The sequence below is a fragment of the Falco punctatus genome (assembly GCF_963210335.1).
Source record: "Falco punctatus genome assembly, chromosome: 5".
In the NCBI taxonomy this organism is placed as follows: Eukaryota; Metazoa; Chordata; class Aves; order Falconiformes; family Falconidae; genus Falco; species Falco punctatus.
In genome coordinates, this window is record NC_137584.1 from 21332475 (window position 1) to 21358335 (window position 25861).

Below are 25861 nucleotides of genomic sequence, written 5' to 3' on the forward strand. Positions count from 1 at the left end.
GGAGTATTTTTATTAGACTGGTTATGCAGCCTAAGGAAACAGAACAGAAGGTGATATTTGATGGAAACTTTAGTACCTAAATCTAGAAAGTAATCCTAAGGAAAACATATCCATGAGGTCTGCCCTTTCAGAAGCCCTTGGGGATATTAGCCTTATTGTCTACATTGATGTCTCTGTATAATGTATTAGTTTATATGATTTATATATTTATATAGTATGAGGTAAAAATTGCTGCCATTTTAAAAATTCTTCAGTTTATTTTTTTGTTTCTATTTGTATCTAGGATAAAAGGCTGCATTTTAAGACTCTTAATCATTGCAAGCTCTAGGACAAAAAAAGTACTATGAAACAGGAAAGGATTACTGCTTTTTATATTTTTTTTGTTACTGACATACATCATGATGATGTTGTTAGCATTCTGATACACAAAATCATTCACTAGCTATTTCACTATTGTTTTTGAGTTTTGCACAATAGTTTTGAATTCTCCAGGCTTGTTTCACAATTATTTTCTAGATCTGAATTTATTTTCCATTAAACAAGATGTTTCCAAGCCACAGAGCTAACTGATTTGTTGTGAATGTGTCCTATATTTTTACCCTTTTCTCCTTCCATTACAATTAAAATTCTACCCCACTAGTATCTTCTCATGTCTCTTCTGACTTTGCTCCTGATCCCTCCTATGGTGCCCTAACTACTTACTAGGTATAGACTGGGAGTTTATCAGCCGTTCAACTGGCTAAACAGAGAAAACACATATTAAACCTCTGCTGCATCTGTTCTCTCTCACAAAAATTTGTCCCTTTGAGAGCTCTTCCTCTCTTTCTCTTTCTAATTCAGTTGAAAATGCTCTGTAGATTCAAAAGGGGTTACTTAGGTGAACCAAAGCATTTAACATACTGTGATACTAACCTTCATCTCCTTAGGAAACTGAACTAAAACCATGTCTACTACGGAAGAGTGAATCAAATAAAAGCAGATATGAATATTGCATTTAAGCTTGTGCTTCTCAGATATGTGTAGATAATGTACTGTACATTTTATGTGAGAACAGTTTTAAAGCCATTTAAGATTTTGCCATATGCAGTGGCAAACACAGGAAACCCATAAATGTAATTAGGAAAGATTTTTCTTTTATTTGACTCTAAAGAAACTTGTTTTCAAAATATTACAAAACCTGTTAATGTTTGTTTAAAAAGGATACCTGAAACATGATAAATGGTTGTATCTTTGTTAAAATGTATTTGGATTATCACAGAAACTGCAGTTATTTCAATCTGCTTGTAATATTCCTGTGTAGCTTTGAATTATAATAATGTATGATTTGGCTGCTATATATCCTTTCTATAAGGTTTAATAATGAATTATCTTCTTTTTTCTTTTTGCTTGTTTTCCCAGTGAAAAAAGCAATTGAACTGAAATCAAGAGGAGTCAAGATGTTGCCCAGCAAAGACAGTAACCACAAGAATTCTGTCTGTAAGTTGTTCATACCATTATCTTTCATGATTACATATATCTTCTGCAGTCCTATTAAATATGCAAATCAAAGAAGGAGATATTGGGGAGCTATGATCATGAAATTATTATTACACTTTCAATTGTCACTGAATTAGAACTCTGTTGGTAATACTGAGGGTGTGGAAAGCAAAATCTGGTGTTATAATGTCTGATAAATATAAGTATGTATAAAAAAACCCCAAACATTTTAGGTATCAGGATATTTTTATATATCAGTATATTTAGAATTCAGTGATGCAATGCAAGTTGACAAATCCAGGCAGAACAGTGACGTATAAACTTCATCAGTTCAGTTCTGGGGACAGTGAAGGTATCAGCATTTTCTGGATCCATGTTTATACTATTTGGTCTTTTTTCTTCCCCTCAGTTGATATCACAGTTCTAATTCTTCCCCCTCCCTGCCACACTATGTCCTGGTGACTGCCTCTTTCCACTCCTGTTATATAGCACAGCAGGGGTTAAGAACTTTAATTCCCGGCTTTTCAAGAAGATGGAGACCACAGTATCACACTCCCTTCATTGCATGCTTAGTTCACTCTGGAATTACACCTGTTTAGTCCCTCTACACCTTTTCCTCCATATATAGTGTAAGGGTAAAATCAAGATGATGCCTGTGGGACTATAAAGCTGTTATTTTCTTTGAGCATCACTTTCCTTGCACAACTGGCAATGTGAGTACTATCCTATGCCGAGAGCTCTTTACCAGGCTAGTCTTGAAACAAGAAAAATTAGAAGATAATTTTATATTTTGGAGAGCAGAGAGTCCCTTAGGCCAAAAAAAAAAGCCAGAGGGTAGGCCAGTGTTGACCACAACTCATTAAAAGTGCTTGTATCAATCCTAACATGTATTTGAATAAATTACTTCTTCATGTAATAACACAGAATTCAATGGAGTGACACCTGGCCTGTGCTTGCCTCATACTGTGCTATTCTGCAAGTACAGAGAGAATGAGTGTTTTGAAGGGTAATATCTAGGGAATATGATTTGTTCTCTGTGTTTCTGCAGTGCATTGTTTAATGCAAAGTGAGTGTTTTGGTATGCTCACTGGAACAAAAGAGGCACAACAATTTTCTTCGTTAAATAATGCACATTGATGGTGTGGCACTCAATAGGAACTTTTTATGCAAAGTGTAGCAGAAAAAGTTGGTCCATGTCTGTGGTGTTTGTATCTGAATGAGTGATTATTTCATTATTTATAAGTTATTTCTGGGGCTGTGTGATATCTGCTTACACTCTCAAAGCCCATACTGTCAGACACCACATTTAATTACAGAAAGTGAAAGTAAGACAGGCTATGGAAGAAATTATGAGGCAGTCTGCTGTTTACTTCAAATGTAATCTCTTTTGTCTTCTTTTCTTCTTTGTGTTTTGACTTGTAAAGCTTTATTATCATGTCTGACTTTTCAACATCAGTCTAAAAGTGCATTATTATTACCATTACTTTCACATATATGGAGCTTAGAAAAATTATAAGATTAAGTTACAAAAAGTTGGATTCAAATATATTTTGCTGCTCTTTCTGATGTAAGCCTATAGTATTTAAGTATTTTTCTTGCTAGTAATTAGGTAGGTGGAAAAACTAATTGGGAATTCAACCTCAGAGAATTGATAAGAATGGATATTACCATTTGATGTCAATTAGAAAATCTCTAAAAAAGTAAATTAAAAACTAACACCTCTTCCCATATTTGTATGTTAGAACTTTTTAACAGTCTCCCTCTGCAAAATAGAAAGCTTACTTTTGCATTTTGGTTTATGGGGGGGTAGATGGAATGTGAATATTGACATGACAAATGCTGGGAAAGCCTGCCTTGCGAACCTCAAGATCTGCAGAAAGCATTTTAGATTGGTACAACTCTTGTTAGGATTTAGGCAGAAAATGTTACCAATGTACAGATAATTCCTTGTGGAATGCAGAACAGTATTTCAGTTGTATACAGCCATATCTCACTCCTCTCCTCCTGGAACTGACTGGATTCCTGGATGCTTTCTTTCAACCACTCTGCCATCCTTTCTAAAGAGTCAGGTAGCAAAGCATGGCTTTGGGATATAGGTGCCATGGTACATTTACTATGGGAAAAAAATCATTATATATTATGTCACCTACCAGGGAAATAACATGTTTTTTCTTTTTTCTTTTCTTTTTTTTTTAAATTATTTAGTACACCTGAAGGAAACATACCAAGTTAGTTAGAACCAGAATACTGCTAGTACCCTTTAGCAGTTGGGCATATGCAACTGAATCATGCTTAATTTATGGAAGGAAATGGGAAAAGGATGGGAAAGGTAATTGAACTAGAATATGGTCCTGGTTCACCCAGATATCACACTTGGCAAAGTTCTGGAACAGTAAAATGGGAGAAAGTAAATGGACAGGAATTTCTAATGATTACTTTTTCATAGTTGGTCCTTGTTAGTGCTTGAGCTGCCACAAGTGTTGGCCAAACACAATACGAAGCATATTTTCCCTCACTCATCTGAAGCTGGTAGCATCAGAGGAGCAAGGAGAGTTTTAGCTTATGAATCTGCTTAGGGGAAGCAAATCCAATTACGTCTGATTTGCTGTCCATCTGTTTAGTTGCAGGCTCAGTCTACTTTTTTTCCCTTACTGAATTATTCTGATATGTATGGTATATTCCCAAAGTAAGTTACTTGATCCATCCTGCTATTGTTACTCTCTCTCATTCTAACAGCGAGTAAGCCTGCACTCTGTGCCCCTAATGTTTGTGACCTTTTTCTAAAACTATCTTGACTATACTCTGCATTGTAACTGATCAGATAAAAAATTAATTTTGATTGCTGGCTCTTGTATGAATATTTTTTCATGGCAATATTCCTGCCCAGCAACTCTGTTAGAGGGTGATTATTACCACTGAACATCTAGGCATTATCTTTACAGTAGAGGGATTGTACAAGAAGCATGTTGAACGTCCAAGAGAAGGAGAATCCTAATGAAGTGGGCCATGCGGACAGACCATCATTAGGTAGTCACAGTCCTAAAAGGCTCATTTTGTAGGCAAGTAAGAGACATCTGTAATTAATTTTTTTGGGTCTAGCCTCTGATACATACCAGGCAGTTACTGCTGGTCATTCCATGTATGAAGAATAAAAAGTCAGCACAGGTCTTGATCTCTTCAGTACACCAGTCTGCAGAATATTGGAAAAGCAGGGCCATAACTGCAGACTTGCTGCTTGGCACCTCTCTGAATCTCTGGCCCTTGTGCAGCCCACAGCTGCCCAGGGGCAGAGCAGGGTTAAGAGAGCAGACAGCCCTATCAGCCCATAATGCCCTCAGCCCTAATGCTGAGGTTACAGGACAGCCTCCCACTTCCAGGTCTCCTCACCAGCAGGAGGATAGAGCACAAGAATGCAGCAAACCCACAACAAATGCCAAGGAAATTCAGAGAGGTGAGAATTGTCATATAAGATGAAAAATGAAAATGCTTAGAATGATTATGTGGTGTATGTAAATTTGCCAGTGCAATAATACTAGGAGGGGAAGGCAGCAGCAAGAATGAAGTATCTGATTTCCTACGATTGCTTTTGTCACAATGCAGTGTGGGTAGTGGCCCAGGCCACAAAACACAGCAAACTTCAGGGAACACCCACATTCTGGATTAGGAACAATGATTAATGGATGAAATCTGAGCGATTCTTTAAAAATATGGCAGTCATATTGCACCATATTAACAGTTCATAGTAATTACTGAATATTGAGTGACTTAACCTTACTTTGCAAAGTCTTTAGTGTGTGAACTACCATGTTTTACAAAGTGAGAGTTCTGCAGGTATTCACTGAGTAAAAACCTCTTAAATGTCACTAAAGCAATTTCAGGCTTCTGTAGTATTATTTAAAAATATTTTTCAGACTACTGGGAAAGCGGAAAGCACATGCTAAATGGTTTGAAGTGTCCTCGTTTCAGCTGGAACACATTTAATTTTCTTCCTAGTAGCTGTATTTAGGATAAGAATAATGTTGATAACACAGTGATGTTTTTAGCTGTTACTAAGTAGTGTTTAATACTAAGTCAAGGACTTATCAGTTTCTCAGGCTTTGCCACTGAGAAGGCTGGAGAGGCCAAGAAACTATGGGGAAACACAGGACAGCTGACCCAAACTGCCCAAAGGGGTATTCCATGCCATATGATCTCATACTAAGTATATAAACTGGGGGAAGTTGGCTGGGGAGGGGGTTGAGTGTTGCTGCTTGGGGACTGTTTGGGCATCAGTCAGTGGGTGGTGAGCAATTGTATAGTACTGCACTTGTTTTGTTTGTATTTTTTTCCTTGAGTTTAATTTCTTTGTTATCTGCCTTTATATCACAGTTAGTATTATTTTTATTATATTCTACTTTATTTAAATTATTAAAACTGTTCCCATTGGGGGAACAGGGCAGTGAGTGAGTAGCTGTGTGGCACTTAATTGATGGCTGGGGTTAAATCATGACACAGAGCATGATTTTAGCTTGAGTAAGATCAATACATCATCTGAAAGCTTAAATACAGTTTATCTAAACAATGCTTCACTCTGAAGATGATAAAAAGGTATTTTAAGGCAATGATTTTGGCCATGTAGAGACAAAGAGCAAATGAGTTTACAGACTAAGTATTGATTGGTTGCATCACATTAAGGTGAATTAATAGCACATGCTGTTGAAAGTCCAGTGATTAATACCAAAACAGGATTACATTGTTAATTCACTATATAAAAAGGAATAATGACAGCAGTCATTATTTATTTTATTATTGAGTAACTCTGACAAAAATGGCTTAGTACATTGTAATGTAAAGGTGAAAATATGTTAGTAGCAAAATTTTAGGATCAAATTCTGTTGCTTATCAATATATTCCTTGTGTTTTAAATAAATTGGCAATTTCATCTTCTTGACATTTGGCTACTGGTACATTTAATTTCGTGGAAGCAAAATGATGACTAGTAAATGTTTTGCTTTTCAGTTAATGAAAGAGTATTTCCCTAAGAAGGACATTATTGGACTAAATAGTTGCATTTAATAGCACAGTTTTCTGACTGTTTTTTTCTTAATCCTTAGTACAGAACAATGTATTTGGAACTTTTCTATTTTGAGAAATTCAATACTTAGAAATCAGTTGCAAACCAATGTGCAATCAAACGATAAGACAACTGCTGAAGATCATCTCAAGTTACAGCTATAAAAGATAAAACTTTTGCTAATTATTACCTTTTTGTAATGAAATATATCGCTTGTCATGATATAAATTTATTATTATTAATAATATTTAAATTATCTTATTCATTGTTTCCTCAGAAGTATTTTATTGCTTAATTCATTATTAGCATATTTTCCCCAAATTACTTTAGGAAAAATACAAAACTATGTAATAATTCAATATTATTACTTTTTAAATGCACATGTAATGGCAACATTTCCTCCAAATTCTAAACTTTTTTGAGTATTTCTGTTATATTGAATCTTCACAGGTAAAAATCCATTTCTTACTGAATTTTAATTTTAAGACACTATCATGGCTGTGTCCAGGTCAAATCATAATCAAGAATAACTGTTTAGTATTCATTGTTCTGACAATTTTCAGCCTCAAATTTGACAAACAAACCAACACCAAAGCTATCTTGCTTTCTAAAATTATACTCTAATCTTATAAAAATTTAAACTAGTCAAAGAGAGCTTCTAGTGCTTTATCCTTTATTAATTTAGGAAACTTAGCATTGGTAATCAGATTGATCACCAATAAACACGATGTGAAATAAACCACGCAAATAATTATAGGTGGTCATGTATCAAAAGATCCTATGCTCTGGATCTTGTGTGCTTAAGAGCTCTCAATATGCAGTCTGTTTTTCACTGTAAATATTTTTAATATTATATGAAACTAGTTTTGTTGGTATTTTTTAAAGGTATTAACTAAGTATGAACACTAGGATAGAATAGAGTCACCATAGAAATAATGATTAAAAAAAAATAAAAAATAACCCTGCTGGCAAGTAGATTTGCTCTGCTGAAATTGCCCTGGTCTGTGCCCTTTCAAGCAAGCATGAATTTAAGAGCACTAGAGAAATAAATATAACATCAATCTATCTCTTTGATTGGTCTCACTGTCAGCTAAAACAAGTAAAGCAAATATGGAAATGTTGGCAGCTTTCAGGCTTGTTTTTGTTCTGGGGCACACAGTAGTGTTTGTAAGTTTTTTGAACAAGACTTAGGGGACCTGTGCCCTGTTCTGACACACAGGTGATCAGTTTGCCATTGCTTCCAAAAAAAACCCCAAAGGAACAAGAAAAGGACAACACCATATCAAAAGGCATACTTCACTCCAGCATTGGTTTTTATAGCATTATCTGCTTTGTGTCCTTTAAAAAGAGAAATTTCTAATTGAACATCTTGGGATTTCCTTTTACAAATACCACTGTCTTTTAAAAAGCTCTGTTTCCTGGGCTCTTCATAAAGCATTGCAACACAAGGGTGAAAATTGGCAGGATTAATCTGTAGCTCTTTTCTCGCCTTTGTTGAGCATCTATTCAGCATCTTCCATGTTTAGTGGCAGATATACCCCTTCCATAGGGAAAACAGAGACCTTTGCTTAAAACTTCACCAAAAATGGATTTGAAATATGTACATTGAAGATTGAGATTCCTCAGAGGAAGCCCAACCAGAAGACTATTAGGTTCTAAGATCAGTATGGTGGCTGATCTTTCCAATTAGTTTCTGTCAGAATTATCTCTGAATGTCTCAGTATTCTCAGTGGAAGTTACTCTGTGATTGTGTGTTGTATTGTATTACATTAATTTACGGCCCCTGAAGGTATTCTCATTTGTAAGTGCCCAGTCAGACACTTCCTAAATGTCTACACAGTATCATAAACTCTCCAGCATTTTCAGTCAAGAAACCTATTTTTCAGTCTTTGAAATCCATGCCTTGAAAAGAAAGCATTTTTTCAAGTTTGCACTTATATTGTACATCTCTGCAAACGAAGGAAAATTTTGTTTATAACTTACAGATGTATTCATTACAAGGTTAGGAAAAAGAAAGCTTAAATAACTAATACTTTGTGGGCCCAGCATGTCTGCAAATGTCCAATTTTATTTCAGAAAGCCTTTTTGCAGAAATACTGATCATATGTTAAGTGTTCAGTTAAAAACAATGAAAAAGAGGGAAGTAACACTTAAAACACTGGCACTTTCATACAATTGTTTAAGGGATAAATCTCGGATTATTTAATCTTAAACATGTCCTTGTTATATATGTATTTGTATACATACAGATATATATACACACACTCACACAATTGTTGACAAATACATAACACGTAGTATTCCATTACAACATTTAGCATATGTCTAATAAAAGATTAATGAATCTTTTTCCTCTTTTACTAAGTATTAAAGGATGAAGTTGGGTAGTAGGAAGAAATAACTGCAGCTTTAACCTCTAACAGTTTTATAAAGCTTTAATAAAGCAGGAGGGATAATTACCCTCATATACTTTGTCCCATCATAGAATGTAATGATACAGAGTTGCCCAAGTGTTAAAGAATTTAGGATCTTCAGAGAAGGTGAGTATCCCCATGCAATGAAATTCTACAGTGCTATTTTACTAGATTGTATAAATTGCTTCATAAATCAGGTTAGTAAATTATACTTGGTGTTTCTAAATAAGCCTTCATCACGGCAGGAGTTTAAATATCTTTTCAAATACTATGCAAAAATCTTGCTGTGAAGAGAACTACTGCCTAAATATATTTGTGAAGAAAAGCATCACTTGTAGCTACAAGCAAAACAAGGTGCTTCATCAATTATTTAATACATCATTTGCATATATAATTTGTAAAATAACCAAAAGAAAGTATCTATTAAAATATGTAAAACAAGATGTAATCTGATTGAATTACGGATGGTTAAAATGAATTGTTATCCAGCTAGGAAGCTGAAACTGCCATTAAATAATTTTCATATACAATTATAGAACATTACTGATTATCCAAAGTGAATGTTCATACTGCAGGCTAAATTGACATTGAATTCTGTTATTTTCAAAGTCAAAGACTAAAGAATAAGTAACCTGTTTTTAGCAATTGCAATTCTATATAAATTAAATATTCATAGAAAATTAAAATATAAACCTTCATACTTTTATATGGTTCTGTTGGCTTAGCTCCCATGCACAGCTGTTAAAAATATACACGTGGGAAATAAATAGGTTGTCAAAATTAAGTCTGTAGATTCAAATAATGTATGTAATTTATGAAGGCATTCAGAAATTGTGGGTGGGTGAATTCAGACTACTGGAACATAAAAAAACATTAAAACATTTTTAATTAAAGAAAGAAGTATGACATTGTTCTATGTAGTGAAGGTGTGCTGCAGAATATAGATATCCTCAATGTCAAGTCCTTTGGAAGAATCATAGACTTCCCACCTCCTGCAAGGAGATTTCCACTTACCACAGAGGCTAATACTGCAGTTTTAGAAGTTTAACACCAGCTTCATAATTCATGCATGTTGAGTACAAATTCAGATCCTGGTTTTCTAAATCCAGGTTGTGGGAGAGTGTCTTCAGAGTTTGATAGAAGGTCTTGGACTATTTTCCTTCTTTAACATTTCTTCTGTACACTGTGAAACACTTTGGAAAATAATTTCAACTGTGTTGGCATAGCATTTCACTGTCAGTTAGCCTGTCACAATAGAACATATCTATTCCTGCAGCTCTTCTGAGCAGAACTGCAAAGTACCAGTGTCAGATATGTTTGGAACAGGGGAGTTTTGTTAGATGACAGCTAATTTATCAGCTTCAGAACACTTTGAGTCCACTACTCCTTCTTCAGTTTGCTAAAGGGAAGCAGAAAATTTACACAACACTTGAACAATGTATCATTATACTCAATAATGTGGATTGAAGAGCTTGAAATATTTTTGGAATGTGAACCAAAAAAACCAGGAAGGAACTAAAATGGAAATAAATACATTGGGTTACATCTTGAAAGGACTAGTTGCTGATTTAGGGGAAGAGAATTATTCAACATGATGTGTCTTTCAACTGAAATTAATAGAACAGGTTGTTCTTAAAAAAAAAATACACAACTACATACTTTAAAAATTATAAATAGAAAGAACAATTTGATAAAATCCCCAAATACCTGGCTAAGTTTTCTGTTATATGTCAGCATATTTTTAAAAGAAGGGACTGTAAATATGGTGTCTGGCTTGTATGTATGCTTCTATCATACAAACTGCCTGAACTCAGGTAAGAGCGACAAGATCACTGTGTTATATATCAAAGTAATGCAAGTTTTAATACTTCTAATGGTGATAAAAGATTTTTAATTCTGAAAAGTTTTAATCTAACAGGAAATAATTGTATCTCAAAATCCATATTGTTCTGTTAATACAACCATTTATTTGATTTCTGTCACCTCACTGTCACAATATTTTCTGCTTCAATGTCCTAACTTGAAAAAAAAATATGCATAAGCAAGAGATGTGTGAAAAATGTGTGCACGTCTTCCCTAGTTTTATGCTTTTGAACCGAACTCTGATGCTCAATGTCTCTGCTAGAGGAGCTATAAAGTCAGTGAATTAACAAGAGCAAAGCAGTATGATTTCTTTAATATGATACTTCATGTGCCATATATTATTTTATTCAGGATGCTACTTTTTATTGCTGTATCAGCTTTTCCTTCATGTTTTTGAAGTCACATGGAAAACCTGTTTCATACTGAGAAGTCATATGGTTTTGTCTCAATTCTACAAGGCCTTGTTTTCAGAAGTCTGAAAATGCATCTGCAGTACGGAACAGCAGAAGCTAAAGTAAACTCCTTTGTCATAAACAACACTTACGTTGAGATTAAAAATATATCATGAAGCAACACCACCTGCTTGGATATCACTCTACTGTATCTGTGGGATAGATTAAAAATTGTATCCACATTTTAGCATGTGAAAGTTCAAAAGCACTCAAGTATTTATTTGTATTAATTTATTTGTTGTTTTTCAGTTAAATCAATCATAGTAATTTCTGGTCTAGTCCTGAAGCACAAGTGCTAATGTGTAAGGCAGGCTTTATCATGACAGAGGATGAGACTTTCTTGAGAGGCTGGCTCCTTCCAATTTGTATTGTAAACTATGCAGCAACTAATCAAAGCACAACACTTGGGTCCCAACATCCTCAAAAGGAGGAAAACCTTGCCTCACACTCACATGGTTATGATATATGGGATTGATGGCACATGAGCTCAATTTTATACCTTCTGTGATTTTACCCCTACTTAAGGAATTTACATATGATCGCTGTCATATGTGGCACAGGAGTGACTTGCAAGTTAAGTACATTCCTGCTAAGTTATTGACTTTGTCAGGCTAGCCACAATTAGCAACAAGGTAAACACAGAATAGAAATTACATTTTTTAAAAAAGGAAAAATGTTACCAATACCTTTATTTCACAGTTTGAGACAAACTAGTGATTACATCACTTCCCTGCTTACATGTAAATGTAAAAACTTTCACATGGATGTAACATGTATCTATACAAACATATGTACAAAATCTTAAAACCTTTATTTCTCCTTCATTTAGGTTATTTTAGTCAGTGTCAGTGGAAGAGAGCACGGTAGTCTTTGTTTTGGCTTCCTTGCTACTTGTTCCTATAGCTTCATTTCACTAATGCAAACTATTTGATAGGCTCTTTGGTGAATAGTTGTTTTAGCAGACACCCGTTTTGTTGGCAAAGGTTGCTACAGCCCTGCAATTTTACAGGACAGTTAGAGGACAATTCCTTTTCTGGATCTAAGGATCAATCCACATAACATGGAAGAGTTAAAGCAGTTATAAAAAATATCTAGGAAAAATAGTTCTTAAGATCAGAAAAATGAGATATTTTATACTGATTTTATTCTAACATGATGGTTGGTTAAATCATTATTGCTAAGGCTTCAATTTTAAAAATTAAATTAAACTGAAATTTAGTCTAAAGCAGAAATCCATACTTCATTTGTGAAAGTTAGAGAGCACAGCAAAGAGGGGCTTAGGCTGGACAGTCTTGAGTAGCCCTATCTGTAACATCGTAATTGGCTCCACTTCAAATAATATTTTTCAAATGATTAGAAATAAATAAAACACTTCTATAAAATATATACACAGCTTAGAACCTCGTTATTAAAGGGCTTTAACTTGTGGTCTTTAAAGAAAGGGGGGGGGGGGAAGCCTTTTCAGATTCCATTTCACAGTGTTTTAACTGGAAAAAAAAACTGTCATAAAAGCTTAACTATAAATACTGGAATGGTTGTCTAGCTATTTAGAATTCCCCATAGACAAAGGGCTGCACACCATTACCTGTAACTGCATAGCTGAGGAAAAGTAACAACTTTGCATCCAAAAGAAACAGGGCTTTTGAGACCTCATGAAACAATTTACATGCAATACCAGCACAAAATATGTTCCCCTTGCTTCTCACAGTTTATACCTTTGGTGTCACAAAGCAGTGAAGAGCAGGCTCAGTCCTTCAGCACAGTGGCAGTTACATCAAAGATTCACAGCATGTTTGCAAAAGAAAGAGAAAAGAGGTAGAAATGATAATTTGAAGAAAATAGACTGAAAGCAATGTTTTTTCTTAAATGTATATGCCTGCATTTTTCACAAGGTAGAGCATTTCTGCCAAGAAAGATGGCAAAGGAGAAGAAAAGTATTAGTCAAGAGGTTAAGACTAAATACCATTATTGTGGTTCACATGCTTATTTTTTTACAGTTCCCTACAAAGTCTCTGTTGGTCTTTCTCCTATAATAGGAAAAGGTTGGCAAATTTTTTTGTATTATATGCACAACACCAATCTCTACACTAAAGGTCTACTAAACAGAGGAAACCAAAGCGAGTGCCATTTTATGACAGTTGTATAATGGATCCTTATTTTAAACACATAAGGAATAAAAAATGTTATAAAGAATATAGGTGAAAATGCCTGATATTAAATTATTTTCACAGATTTTAAAAGAGCAAAGATTACTTCAAATCTCTCCTATTAATGATGTTTATGTTTAAAAGATTAGTTTGCATAATGATAACTGAACCTTGAGGCTCATCAGACTTGCTAAGACTTCTGTGATACTATCTTTGGATTGTAGAGCCCAGAAGATCATAGTGGTGTGTAATACAGTTTGATGTTTTTTGCTATTAATCAAACTTAAATTTCCCTTCTTTGACTGAACTATTCCCTGGATTATAAGGCATTACAGAGTGATACTCTTGTTTTACTTGCAAAAACTGTTTCAGTTTCCGCAAAAATATTTATTTAACATTTTGGAGGCAGAAGAAAGGCTTTGGTGCCCTTCCTCCTGGCACAGTGCCCTAACCAGAAGGCTAGAACCATTCAGCTCTAATTTTCTGAACTACTTGTAAGGAATTGAAAAGGTTTTGAAAGAACACATTTTTGAAATTGTTACTAGCCTACTAGCTATGGCAGTCACATAACGAAGGTAGTTAGAGGTATCTGATCAAGTCAGAGGAAGAACCTGAGTAATTCTTTTCTTCCCCCTGGATAAGCAGTCTCCACAGAAAAGAACTGAGCAATACTATTGTTTGTCACATATTATGAATGACAAACAAGGCTATTCAACTGTTTCTGGGTTTACTTTGTCTATATAAAAACTCCACACTTACAATTTTACGGTCAGTTCAGTTCATAGAAAATTGAGAAAACGCAACAGTTCAATGTTAAATTGCTATCTCAGAATGCAATGGTTCAGCTTTGAATTGAAACATGAATAATTTCTGTAATATTAACATCCATTCTTGGCAAGTTTATTTCAGTAAGCTCTTTCCAAAAAGTTGGAACTGTGGGACTGCAAGTGCAGAAGAACTCCTTTTTTATTTTATATATATATTATAAAACTGATTATTTATAGATGCTGGAGTAAGGAACATTCTTCCTTGAAAATTATGCCTGAAATCTTAATGATAGTTCAAGATTCATCCGTAGACAAAATTTTCTAAATGTTATAAGCAAATATTAAGATGGGTTGCACCATCAGTGAATTATTTGTAAATAGAACTCTCAGAATCTCAGGAAGCAGTTAGCATCTTGAAAAATTGGGAGATGCCACATGTTTCCATTGCACTGAAGCAATGCCTGAATTTGACTCCAGAACTGGACTTCTAAAGTCTGGTTTAGGATGTATATGTGCATAATCTCTTTATGTTTGCCCTCCAAGTTAGCTGGAATGCTACATTTGATTCAGATATGTATATAATAAATAATGTATAAAATGAATATGGCCCTGTGCTACCAGAGCTGTACAGCTTTTGGGTCAAAACTCACATTCATGGACTAGGAGCATGGGCATCGTGGTACATATCTCAGCAAAAGTCTTTGGAGGCATGCCTCATCCAGTAATAAGGCCAATTTTAAGTACTTTATAATAAGCTCTAGGCAGCAAAATTTGGTAAAAATATTTTTTCCCCTTTGAATAAACCTATACAAAGTTATCAATGACAGTTTGAATTGCAAATGTGTCTGGTATAATCCAAATCCAGCTATTCATGAGACATAGCATTTATTTCTGCACTTTTAATTCATCAATTTTTGTATTTTTAAACCAATTGCATATTTTATCATGTACATGCATCAAAACAAACCTTAAAATTAAACCTAGAAGAGTCAGTTAGTTCAAATTTTCCTCCCAGTACCTGACTTAAAATTTCTTCTGTCAAAATTCTTTGTCATCCTGTTAAAACGCTTATGCAGGAAACATAATATAAATACATAAATTTACAATGGTTACGCGATGCATTTTTCAGCATCCTCTTGAACTAACCCTGTTATCTTGTTCTGTGTGCTAAAATCCAGTGACATATACTGGTGGGAAGCACAAGCTAACTCTTTGTGCTGATCAAAGATGACTCATACTATAAAACCCCTGTAACCAGCTCTGGTGTGCCCTCCAGGTTGTAACACTGCCTGTCAGGGTGAAGATTAAGCTCTGTAACAAACAACTACATACAGCATAAACCTCTGTCAATGCCTGAGAAGTAGAAACCGGTTTTAAATCTTGCATATGTGATAAGAGTATATTTCTTGACAAAATAACAGAAAATTGCCCTCTTTTCCCTACACTCTTTGAACAAGCATAAAATGAAATGGATACAGAGGTTAATTACGAGTTGCTTTGTATTTCTTCCTGGCTGTAACCTTGTAAAGGCACTCTATTAGAGTTGCAAGAATACGACACATTAAATTTCATCACATGGATTACTTCAAACAAAATGTTTTGAAGGTGAGGTATGTTTTTCTGTTGAAGTTTGAAATTATTTACTTTTTTGGTGGCTTAGGAATATTCTTCCCTTGGTCTCATCCCATGCAAAGCCTCACAGGAAAGCAATTTAAAAAAACCCCATTATTATGATCTGGGGTTTTATTGCTGTAGGATTTAATTTCTTTCTTGGGACAATTTTTGCTGTATTTTTTTTTTAATTGGTTGTTTTTGTTTTGTTTTGTTTGTTTTGGTTTTTTCCCCTTTATCTGTTTCTGATATCAGGCTCAGCCAAGATTTTATTTTGCATCTCCCCTCCCCTATTCTGTGCCTATATTACTTTGGAAATAGTATTCATGTTTGTTTTGATGTCTTTGTAATGAATGTGGAGTAACACCTCAATATACCATCTTAGAGATCTCTTTTCCACAGTAGTCTTTCATATTCTCTTTGTTTTCCAGCATGATCTAAGCTGGGCAGGGAAAAGCTTTGGTTGTAAGATGAAGTATATGAAGTCTACTAGCTTGAATTGTAGTTATTCATCTTACTGTAGCTATTCAGAATATTGATCCAGGGAGTCCTCTTAACTATTAAGAGATTGATTGGCTTCTTATATTGTGGATGCCTGTCCTCCACTTAGCTTTCTGATATTCTTGTACTTTTAAGTAATCCAGTAGATTGGTTCTTAGATTCATAAACCATCTGTTTCAAGATACACTCAGAAGGCATTACCTTTAACTTTCTCTTACTGTCTCTTGCTTCTGGGTTTGACCTGTGAAGGTGATCTATGGTCTCTGAAGAAGCAGCCCTAGTTTTGTGATGGTGAAAATAAGTAATCCTAGGTGAATACCTTTTTCTTCAAGCCATTCCTGTAGAAGACAAATATAACTTTATTTTTTCAAAAAGTCTTTCTGTATGGCTTGCAATTCATATATTTCTTGGTGTTGGGTTTTGATTTTGGGGGTTTTCCCCCTGTTTTTGTCATCTTTGTCTGGTGTGAGCTTGCTGTGGATTATTAATATGCCTTATATTCAGCAATGTTCATTATTTGGTTCAAGAAAGTGTCCTTCAAAGCCTAGGATGCTCATAAAGGTGACAGTCACTCTGAGGTTGAGTAGGCATCCTGGTCTACTTGTGCCAGAACTACCTGGATGTGGTCAAATAATATGAGATATTATCTTGTTTCATGCTGACTGTCCTGACTGCTTTAGCCTCTTAATAATATTAATTTAGAAAAACCTCTTAATAATGACATGAGAGGATGTGTTTAATCTACTCCTATGATCTCTTTTATATCTGAGTTCTGTTCAAGACAATATGGATCATACAGTTTTAATTTTGACATAGTCCTATGCATCAGCCCTAAACAATCCTTTAGTCCCTCAGGAAGCAGGTAGAAAGGTGGAATTAAAAATATGGCTTGTTATTTTTATGAGTTTAACATTTCTGCTGTTATGTCTTTTTTAGCCTTTCAGTATTTTGGTTTTACCTTTGCCAAAACAGTGAAGGCTTGCTGCTCTGCAAGGGAAGTGAAATAAGGGTGCAATAATAAGGCAGATTTAACCAACGACTGCACAAACAAGGAACTGGGATGTGGGGTGGCAGGTATATCAGAATCAGGGCCAGGGGCAGTGGTCAGGATCAGAGACAGTCCAGCCATCACTCAACAAGACTACAGTGCAGAGGCAGATTTGAGGATAAGCCAAGGAAGCCAAGCCATGGTCAGTACTAGGGAGGTCCAAGACAGAGCACAGGCACAGCTGCTGCACAGCTGCAATGCTGCACAGCTTAACAGTACTTCCCAAGGGAGGAGGGACAGGCTCTCACTTCTACCTTTTTTTCACAACTGCTTTTCCCAGCAGAGAACCTGGCCTTGGATTCAGTCAGCTTGATTCTAACTTAGCCAGCCAAACTCCTAGAAGGGCAGTGAGCTCACAGTTACCTAGGGGTCATGGAGTGTTGTCTCACCTGCCTCAGCTCTGTGAAATTTTGTGAATGGCCAGACATTATGCTTGGCTTAGCATAAATGAACCTGTAATATCACCCAGCTATACTTCATCTGTTTATTTAATATTTCTGCCTTTTCCATTTTTGCTTTCTTGTATGCATGAAGATGTTTTGTAAAGGCGCCTTTTGTTGTTTGTTTTTTTAAGTTTGTTTCTTTTCTTCTAAGAATCTTCTTGGGAAACCTTTGCCTAATAAACACAGAGAAATTCAAAGTATGAGAAAGTTAAGGCAAAATCCTCTTTGGTATATATTAGAAAAGTAGAAGAAAAAGAGTGCGCTGCATAACAAATCGGGGTTTAAAACAGCATTTTATGAGTTTCAAAGAATGATAGTTGTACATACCAAATGGAGTCTCCTAATATTTATAATGCCCTCTCTTTGATTAGTGAATGAAAATTAATTGAACACAGTTATCAAAAAGTGATGAAAAAAACACTTTATAGGTCTTTATGGTAGTTTACTAAAAGCTTATATAGCTGCAAAACATTATTTGTTCAACAGTGGCAAAGAAATCTACTTTTTCCACTTTTTTCTCCATTAGGTTAATCTAGAGGTTTCTCTAGGTGTTTGTCAAAATTAAAATTATTTTCTTTAACAAGAATGTTAAATTTCATTAGTTTTAAAGCTGCATAATATCAAATAAAAGAGACAGTGAGGTTTAATGGCATTTGTTTCTTCTTTGGGTAATGCACTTTCCTTTATTCCTGTCAAATTTTAGATCTATGAGATACCTTTACAAGTCAGAAAAATGCAAGAATGACTATACTATAGTAAAGAACACTTGTACCCAATAGAAACATTTTAAACATAAAGAGCACTGAAGAGATTCTGTTTTGTTGTGCTCTTTCTAGATATATAAATATATAATAAAAAATGGAATTGTAAACTAATGGTTATTTATAATGACCATATAAATATATTGTAGCATATATATTTTATATTTTATACAATATGTATGCTATAAAAATATTAGATCTTGATTTGTTCAAATTAGTCTATATATCAAAACATATGTTGATTTATAGCTTTTGTCCTTAGTATCAATTTTAATACTACAGGCCATAATACAACACCTGTACTTCAGATTTTAGGATGCTGTCATTGAAAAAAGATGCTGGAAACTAGCACAGTCAAGTCATTTTAGTGAAAGGCAAGTTCTGGGAAGATCTCTGCTTTGATATTTTATGTCTTAACTGTGTTTGGTCATTGAAAATAGTGACTTTCTTTGAATTGGAAAAAACAAAAAAAACAAAAACAAAAACAAAAACAAAAAGCTTTCTTCCTGCTGGAACCGTGAAAAGTTTAGACATATGTTAAGTGTGGGTGGTGTCAAAAGAGGAGTGTTCCTTGGTGAAAATGACTTCATCTCCTCCTATCATGAATAGACAGTATGTGCAGGGATGTCTTTGACAACCAGTGAATGAATAGGGTAAATTTAAATCTACCATTACCTGGTAATACAAAGTGATCACTAGTATTTTTCATCCTCCTGTCTTTTTTTTCTATTTCCCGACCCTTCCTTTGCCTTTGAGTACCACGTTTTATTACAGACAATTGTGTAACAGTGCTATAATTTCAAAATGACATCGAATCATAATGCTAGGTGGGAGGTTTAGTGCATTTCTATGGAGCAGAACTGTTTCTGTTGTATATTTGCAATTAATGAAGAGAAACCAAAATAAAATGAGACCCATGTGGGTAATAAAATCTCTCCTACCTGTGTACTAACTACTAACTTTGCTGCTCTGAAAGATGTGTTCTGGAGTTACTGAATTATAAAGGAGATGATTCTGAAACTAAGGATCGTTGTATAACTTTGAGTGAAGGTCACAATGTTCTCTCTTTTCATGATCAGTAATACTTCCAACTAAAGATAATGAAGTGAGTCTGTGAGAAACAGCAGCAATGTTTTTTAATGCAAAGCAGTAGGGACAAAACAGCAGAGAAAAAGTATTCTCAAATGATGAGCTATTAGAATAATTTGCTGCTGTCTTTGATGACCCAGTTTCAAGCCTTCTTGAAAAGTGCTTCCAAAACACAGGCTCTTTCATCTTTGAATGAAGGACTGAGATAGCATATTCTCCCACCTAATGTCAGTTTTGGTTACAGGTTTGAAGCTTGGAGCCAGAGGCATGGTTTCACCAATTTCTGCTTTCTTAAAAAGTAGACACTGCCAGTGTATAAACTATTTGGATACTGTGTTCCTTAATGAGATGGTAGCTAACACAGAACAGAATGTCTTTGCTTCCCCCTTTCCTTTTGCCCAGATTATTGACCTAGAATAGGATAATAAGCTCAGATATTTTTCTACTCAATTTCTTAAAAAGCATGGAACAAATAATCTTTAATACTGTTTGCTAAATAGTGCTAATTTGTGCTCTGAAATAGTAGTCAATTTAGGTTTCTTATACACTGGATCTGCAGCAAATAATGTTTTGCTTTTAAGGTTGGTTCTTTTGGTTATATAAATTGTATTAATATAATTAAAGCAATATTCTATAAATTATCCTTAATTTAAGTCAAAATCAAGTAAAAATCATATTTCCCCTTTTTCAGTACATTGCCCATTGACAAGAAATAAAATATACCTTCATGGAGGCCTTTACTTCAGCTTACTATATTTGTAGCATTGATTGAAGAATAGATAAATTTTAAAAACTCTAAAGGTAAATGTGTCAAGAAGTCATTCACAGTTAATTGATTGAGAGTAAAACAATATATTCAATGTATTATTATAATCATTAATATTTTAATTCAACGAGTGCTTGGTCAGGTCTGTATATTCCTAAGGGTCTATTATAAATCCAGAACAAGTAACAGCAGGAAAAAAATCAGAAAGAAGGAAAGAAAACATAGCATAGGTTGATAGTCCATCAGCACGCTTTCCTTACATCCCACTTGCCATTTATTTGCTGGTTAACTAGATGAAAAACCTGTGCTAAATCCTTTTTGCTTCAGAGATTTAAAAGGTCATCAGATCATAGTATACCACAGACAGGAGTGATGAGAATTTTGATACATATTACTCCACTCAGTGGTTTTACAAAATTTAGGAACATTGGGTCATCTCCGAGAAAGCTCCTATCCACAGAGAAAGCTCGGAAATACCTAAAAGCTGAAATCTAATTTTACCCAGATAACTCTGAAACTGGAGGCAAATTAGTCACTCTTCTAGGTAATAAGCTTGAGCTGAATATCCTTCCTTGAGTTAGTCTGGACCCAGGATCATGCTCACACAGTCATACTGGTTTGAGGATTTGAATTACTTCAAGATTATTTTCTGTGCCATGCACAGCACTATATAAGGTATCTTTGAAAATGCTTTGGGTAACTAAACAATACAGCATCGCAAGTTGTAGATGTGCTGTATGCAACCAGACAAAGAGAAATATCTAACCTTTTAAAGTGTACTTAGCAACTTTCCAAATTAGATATCACATAGTATTTTTTTCTATTATTCTGTCCATGGAGGTTTTAATTATGTGCCCCTATGGGACAGTAGCCCTAAATGCATGTCCTTTTGCCTTCAGTTATAAAGAATAAGAATTAATATCCTGAATGTGGAGAATAGTAGATGCACATCACATTAATAGTAATTGCTCAGAAAAAAAAAGGAAGAAAAGCTGAATAAAAAGGATTATCACATTTATATTCAATGTTTTATGAGTCACCGTAATTATTTACAATTCATAGTATTTACCACATTGCTTACTCTGCAAGAACAGAAGTTGTCAGGCTTGTCTTGACCTGACGGGAGCTTGCTTTTAGCTTTCTTAGCTGCAACAGCAGTGGTCTATCAACCAGGTAACTACTGCCTAAATTGTTTTGCTTTAATTTTGCTTTGTAGGACTGCATGATCTATATTCTGTAACTAAGTCGTAATAATAATATGCAATGGAAGAATAAGTATAACTTGTAACATAGGGGAGAAAGGGCAGACACTGGGAAATATGTGTAACATTTTTAACTGCACTATTATGGAGACTTTTCCTGTAATAGTAGTTTGGTTTGGTTTGGTTGGTTTGGTTTGGTTTGGTGGTTACTGTTTTTTTCAATCATTGCTAAAATTAGAATGTTAATATTTTATATAGACTAACAATAAATTGTTGATTTTGCATATAAGGTTTATTTCTTGGGCCCATATAGAAATCAGAAATTGCAGTGCAACTGAGGCCTTAATTTAATGCAACAGGACATCTAAATCCTTGGGCATGTCCATTCATGTTTATGTCTGCTGACCACTTTAATTAGTTCTTCACTTTCAATTTGGCGTATTCATTATTTGCTTAGCCAATAACTATTCACTTTGATGGGGATGCCTCAATGCCCCTAGGCTTCAATCACCTAATAGTACAATAAATCATAACACAATAAAAGCCATGGGTGATGTTGAACCATGTCCACATTTAGTGCTAAAAATACCTCTTCCACATCTTACTAATTGTAGAAATCATAATTTAAACACTCAGAAAATGCAGCAGTTGGTCCTGCCATACATACTTGACCAAAGAATTTAAACATTTCTCCTTTCTTATTAGAGAGTTTAAAAGTAGCTGTGCTTGGCTGACCTTGGCTGGATGCCATATGTCCACCAAGCTGCTTTATCACTCCCCATCTCAGTGGAACAGGGAGGGGAGAAAATAGTATGGTAAAAATACCCCAACTTGTGGGTCAAGATAAAGGCAGTTTAATGAAGCAGTAGCAAAAGTCATGCACACAGAAGTGAAAGAAAACAAAAGATGTTATTCTCTACTTCCCCTCAGCAGGTGATTCCCCTCAAAAGCCATGTAGTGCTGGGGCAAACATTACATGAAAAGCCTTAATTTTCATTCTTCATAGGTATGAGTTATTGATCAATTTAGTTATTTTTGTCACATCGATCATCAAGGAGACAGAAATAGACTGTTCTCTTTTCTGTGAATCCATTTGAGAGGAACAAACACTTTTTGACTTTTCTACTATTTAATTCAGTAGAAAGGAAATTCTTTTAGTGGCTTCCTAAGTTTTGAAGATGAGGTGTAGAATGTAGCTACTGAGTAGTAAGTCCCTGGCTTTGTAAACTGGCCGTATGTATTCTAGCTATACATTTGCTTCGGCACAATTATTGTAGGAGTCAGGATGGAAGCAGAGTGAAAATGAATTAAAATTGTGCATATTAAAAATTTTAAGTTGGTGGTGTAATTCTTCTGTGCAGTTTTGTGAACTTCATTAATAATACCTTGCCCTTTTCAATTAGAAGCTTGAAGCCTTAATTATTTATAGGGATAACGTCTTGTTCAGGTATGCTAAAAGCATTGATTGAATCATATGCATCATGTTCTTGCTTCTAGCTTACCATGCCACTCCTTGAGGCAGGACAAGCAACTGTTTTATTTATTTTCCTATTTCTCTTTGCCTTGTGCCATACATAAAAGCTTACCAAAGAGGTTGCTGTGGTTGAACCCCAGCTGGCAACTAATCGCCACATGGCCACTTGCTCACTCCCCCTTATTGCAATGGGGGAGAGAATCAGAAGGGTAAAAGTGAGAAAACTTGTGGGTTGAGATACAGGCAGTTTAATAGGTAAAGCAAAAGCTGCACATAGAAGCAAAGCAAAACAGGGAAATTACTCACCACTTTCCATCAGTAGGCAGGTATTCAGTCATCCCCAAAAAATCATTCAAACATAATGGTCACACAGGAAGACAAACACCATCACTCCGAGTCCCCCACCCTTCCTTCTTTTCCGCCAGCTTTATATGAGGTGTATGATGTCATATGGTATGGAATATCCCTTTGTTCAGTTGGGATCAGCTGTCCCCAATGTGCCCCCTCACAGCTTCTTGTGCACTCCCAGCCTGCTTGCTGGTGGGGTGGTGCAAGAAGCAGAAAAGTCCTTGACTATGTGTAAGCAGTGCTCAGCAGTAATTAAAACGACCCTGGATTACCAGCCCTGTTTTCAGCACAAACCCAAAAGATAGCTATTATTAAGAAAATTAACTCTACCCCAGTGAAAACTGGCACATAAGTGAAAGACTGCCAAATGCATGTCTCTATATACAATGTCTGGAGGAGCAGCTGCAGAAAATACAGATTAATGGAATGTAAAAGTGGATTATAAAATAATGCAAACTGAATATCCTTGAATATTAAGGCATGTAAAAAAATAACAGACTATTAGTCACTAATATTTTGTTATTACAGTTAGCTTAGTTTTCAGATATGAAATAGACCTTTTCTTGTTAGTCAAGTAAGAAGGGAAAGGCATAGGAACATTTATGTAAGAATTTTCCTAAGGTCTATTTTCAGTATTTTATCTCTTTTACTACTTTACTAGAAGTGTGATTTCTTTTGCTTACTACAGGAACATATATATATGTTATTTTAAATGCTTGTTCTATATTTATAGAACATTTTCAATTAAAACCCTGGATAGGAAATTGTTTAGTTTTGTTTTTTTCTGTTGGACACTTACTTAGTTATAGAACTTTATTTTGTTCTATTATGTTAAAATATTTAATATTTGGTTCTTTTCTCACATCATGTCAAAAGTACATTTTTGTGATAAAAAATTTGTGGAATTAATATATTCTATTTTCACAAAAAATTTTCATTTGTTTAATGTGCTTAAGGAATATGTCTACTTGATGTATCTTTTCCAATCATTAGAAATTACTGCTTTTGTAGTGAAATACTGTTAAAATCATGATAATAGATGTAAAGTATGTTTATTTGAAAATCCAAGACTTGAGTGTAGCTTATAAAAAAACCCCAAAAAACAAAAGAGACATTTCATAATCTGAAATACTCAAATCACTTAAACCAACAAAACCAGTCTTTAAGGTTCCATTTCTGATGTCTAGATTTGGGAGAAAAAAAAGTTGGTTTACATGTAAATTACCAGTATAAATGTATAATAACAACGAGTAATACATTGATGTTTGCCTTGCTGTCAGGACAAGCAACTGTAATAAAAGTGGTTACTTACTAACATTAATATTTCTTCCACTTCAGGTATCAATTTGATCTTGATAATAAATTACTCTCTCTAGCCAATGTTTGTTACATTACGGGATAAAAATTGGAGAGGAAAGAACATCTACAGGGATTAGTGAATGCTGGTGGGAGGAGAGAACGGTTCCTTTAAGTACTTAATGCTCAGAATGAGAACATGTATAAATTTGTACAGAAGCCAAAACCCCATCTACAGTGTCAAGTGGTTATTTTTTCCTCTTTTTAAATGTTACAACTCTGGGTTGTACCTGGCTCATTTTATGTATGCATGTGTTCAGTTAGGAAAGTTATTACCCTAAGTCTTTTGATAAAGAGGGAGAAATGGTAACCTCTAAAGAGCACTAATAAAGTTGGTGGTACTGCCTCATAAGCCTCTCATTTAAATACCTAATGTTAGATCTAGGCCAAAGGGATTGTGCAAGTTCACCTGATGTGTACAAAACAGAACAGGAATCCTAGGGTAACGCCATTCCCGTTCTGGACCATCATCTCTCTTTATATACCTGCTCTTAAATAGGTTTTCCCTGATCTTGGCTGCTGGGTGGGCTGTGCCCTGCAGGGGTGGCTGTAGCCAGCGGGAACCGGCCGGAACCGGCTGTGCCCGGCCGGGGGCAGCCCCATCCGCTCCTCACAGGGGCCCTGCAGAGCCCCCGCCAGCACCAGGGCATAGGAACCTAATACAGTTCTTAACTCACACAGAATAGTGTCGCGGCTGGAGTCATGCACTTCACTAGTAAGAGACAAGCAACAATATGATGATATAAACCAGTGAGTTAACAAAGTTCAATACTAGATGTGACAGTGGTTTAAGATTTACTGCACAGAGGACAGGGTCAGAAAAAACTGTCAGGGAGACCCTCCTGTTAAATCATGAGGTTCAGAAAGGACCCCTTGCTTTCTAAACTCCTCTGAGGGGAGCCTAGGTCTGGCTAGATCCAATCCACCTGTTAGCAGGGGCCCATGAAGACCATACAGAGCAATCATGGGATTAGCTGCTAAATCGATTTTTTTTTACCATTAAGTTGTATGAATTATTTCAGAAGCATTAGCCATTCTGCTCAACCTGCTACTGCTGTGGCGATACCAGCCACAAGTGCTGCTGGCAGTG

At 35.1% G+C, this 25861-nt stretch overlaps 1 protein-coding gene across 6 annotated transcripts in view; it reads left to right on the forward strand.

The window, feature by feature from the left end:
• The window catches only part of CSMD1 (CUB and Sushi multiple domains 1), a 1231811-nt gene that overhangs the window by 763211 nt on the left and 442739 nt on the right, over positions 1–25861 (forward strand). For all 6 annotated transcript variants that reach the window (XR_013928146.1, XM_080387724.1, XM_080387722.1 and 3 more), the window contains one exon: positions 1399–1476. Coding sequence is in view for 5 of the 6 variants with exons in the window: in XM_080387724.1 (XP_080243850.1) it covers positions 1399–1476 (78 nt within the window). In the remaining variant the exon portion in view is untranslated. The remainder of the gene's footprint in view (positions 1–1398; positions 1477–25861) is intronic.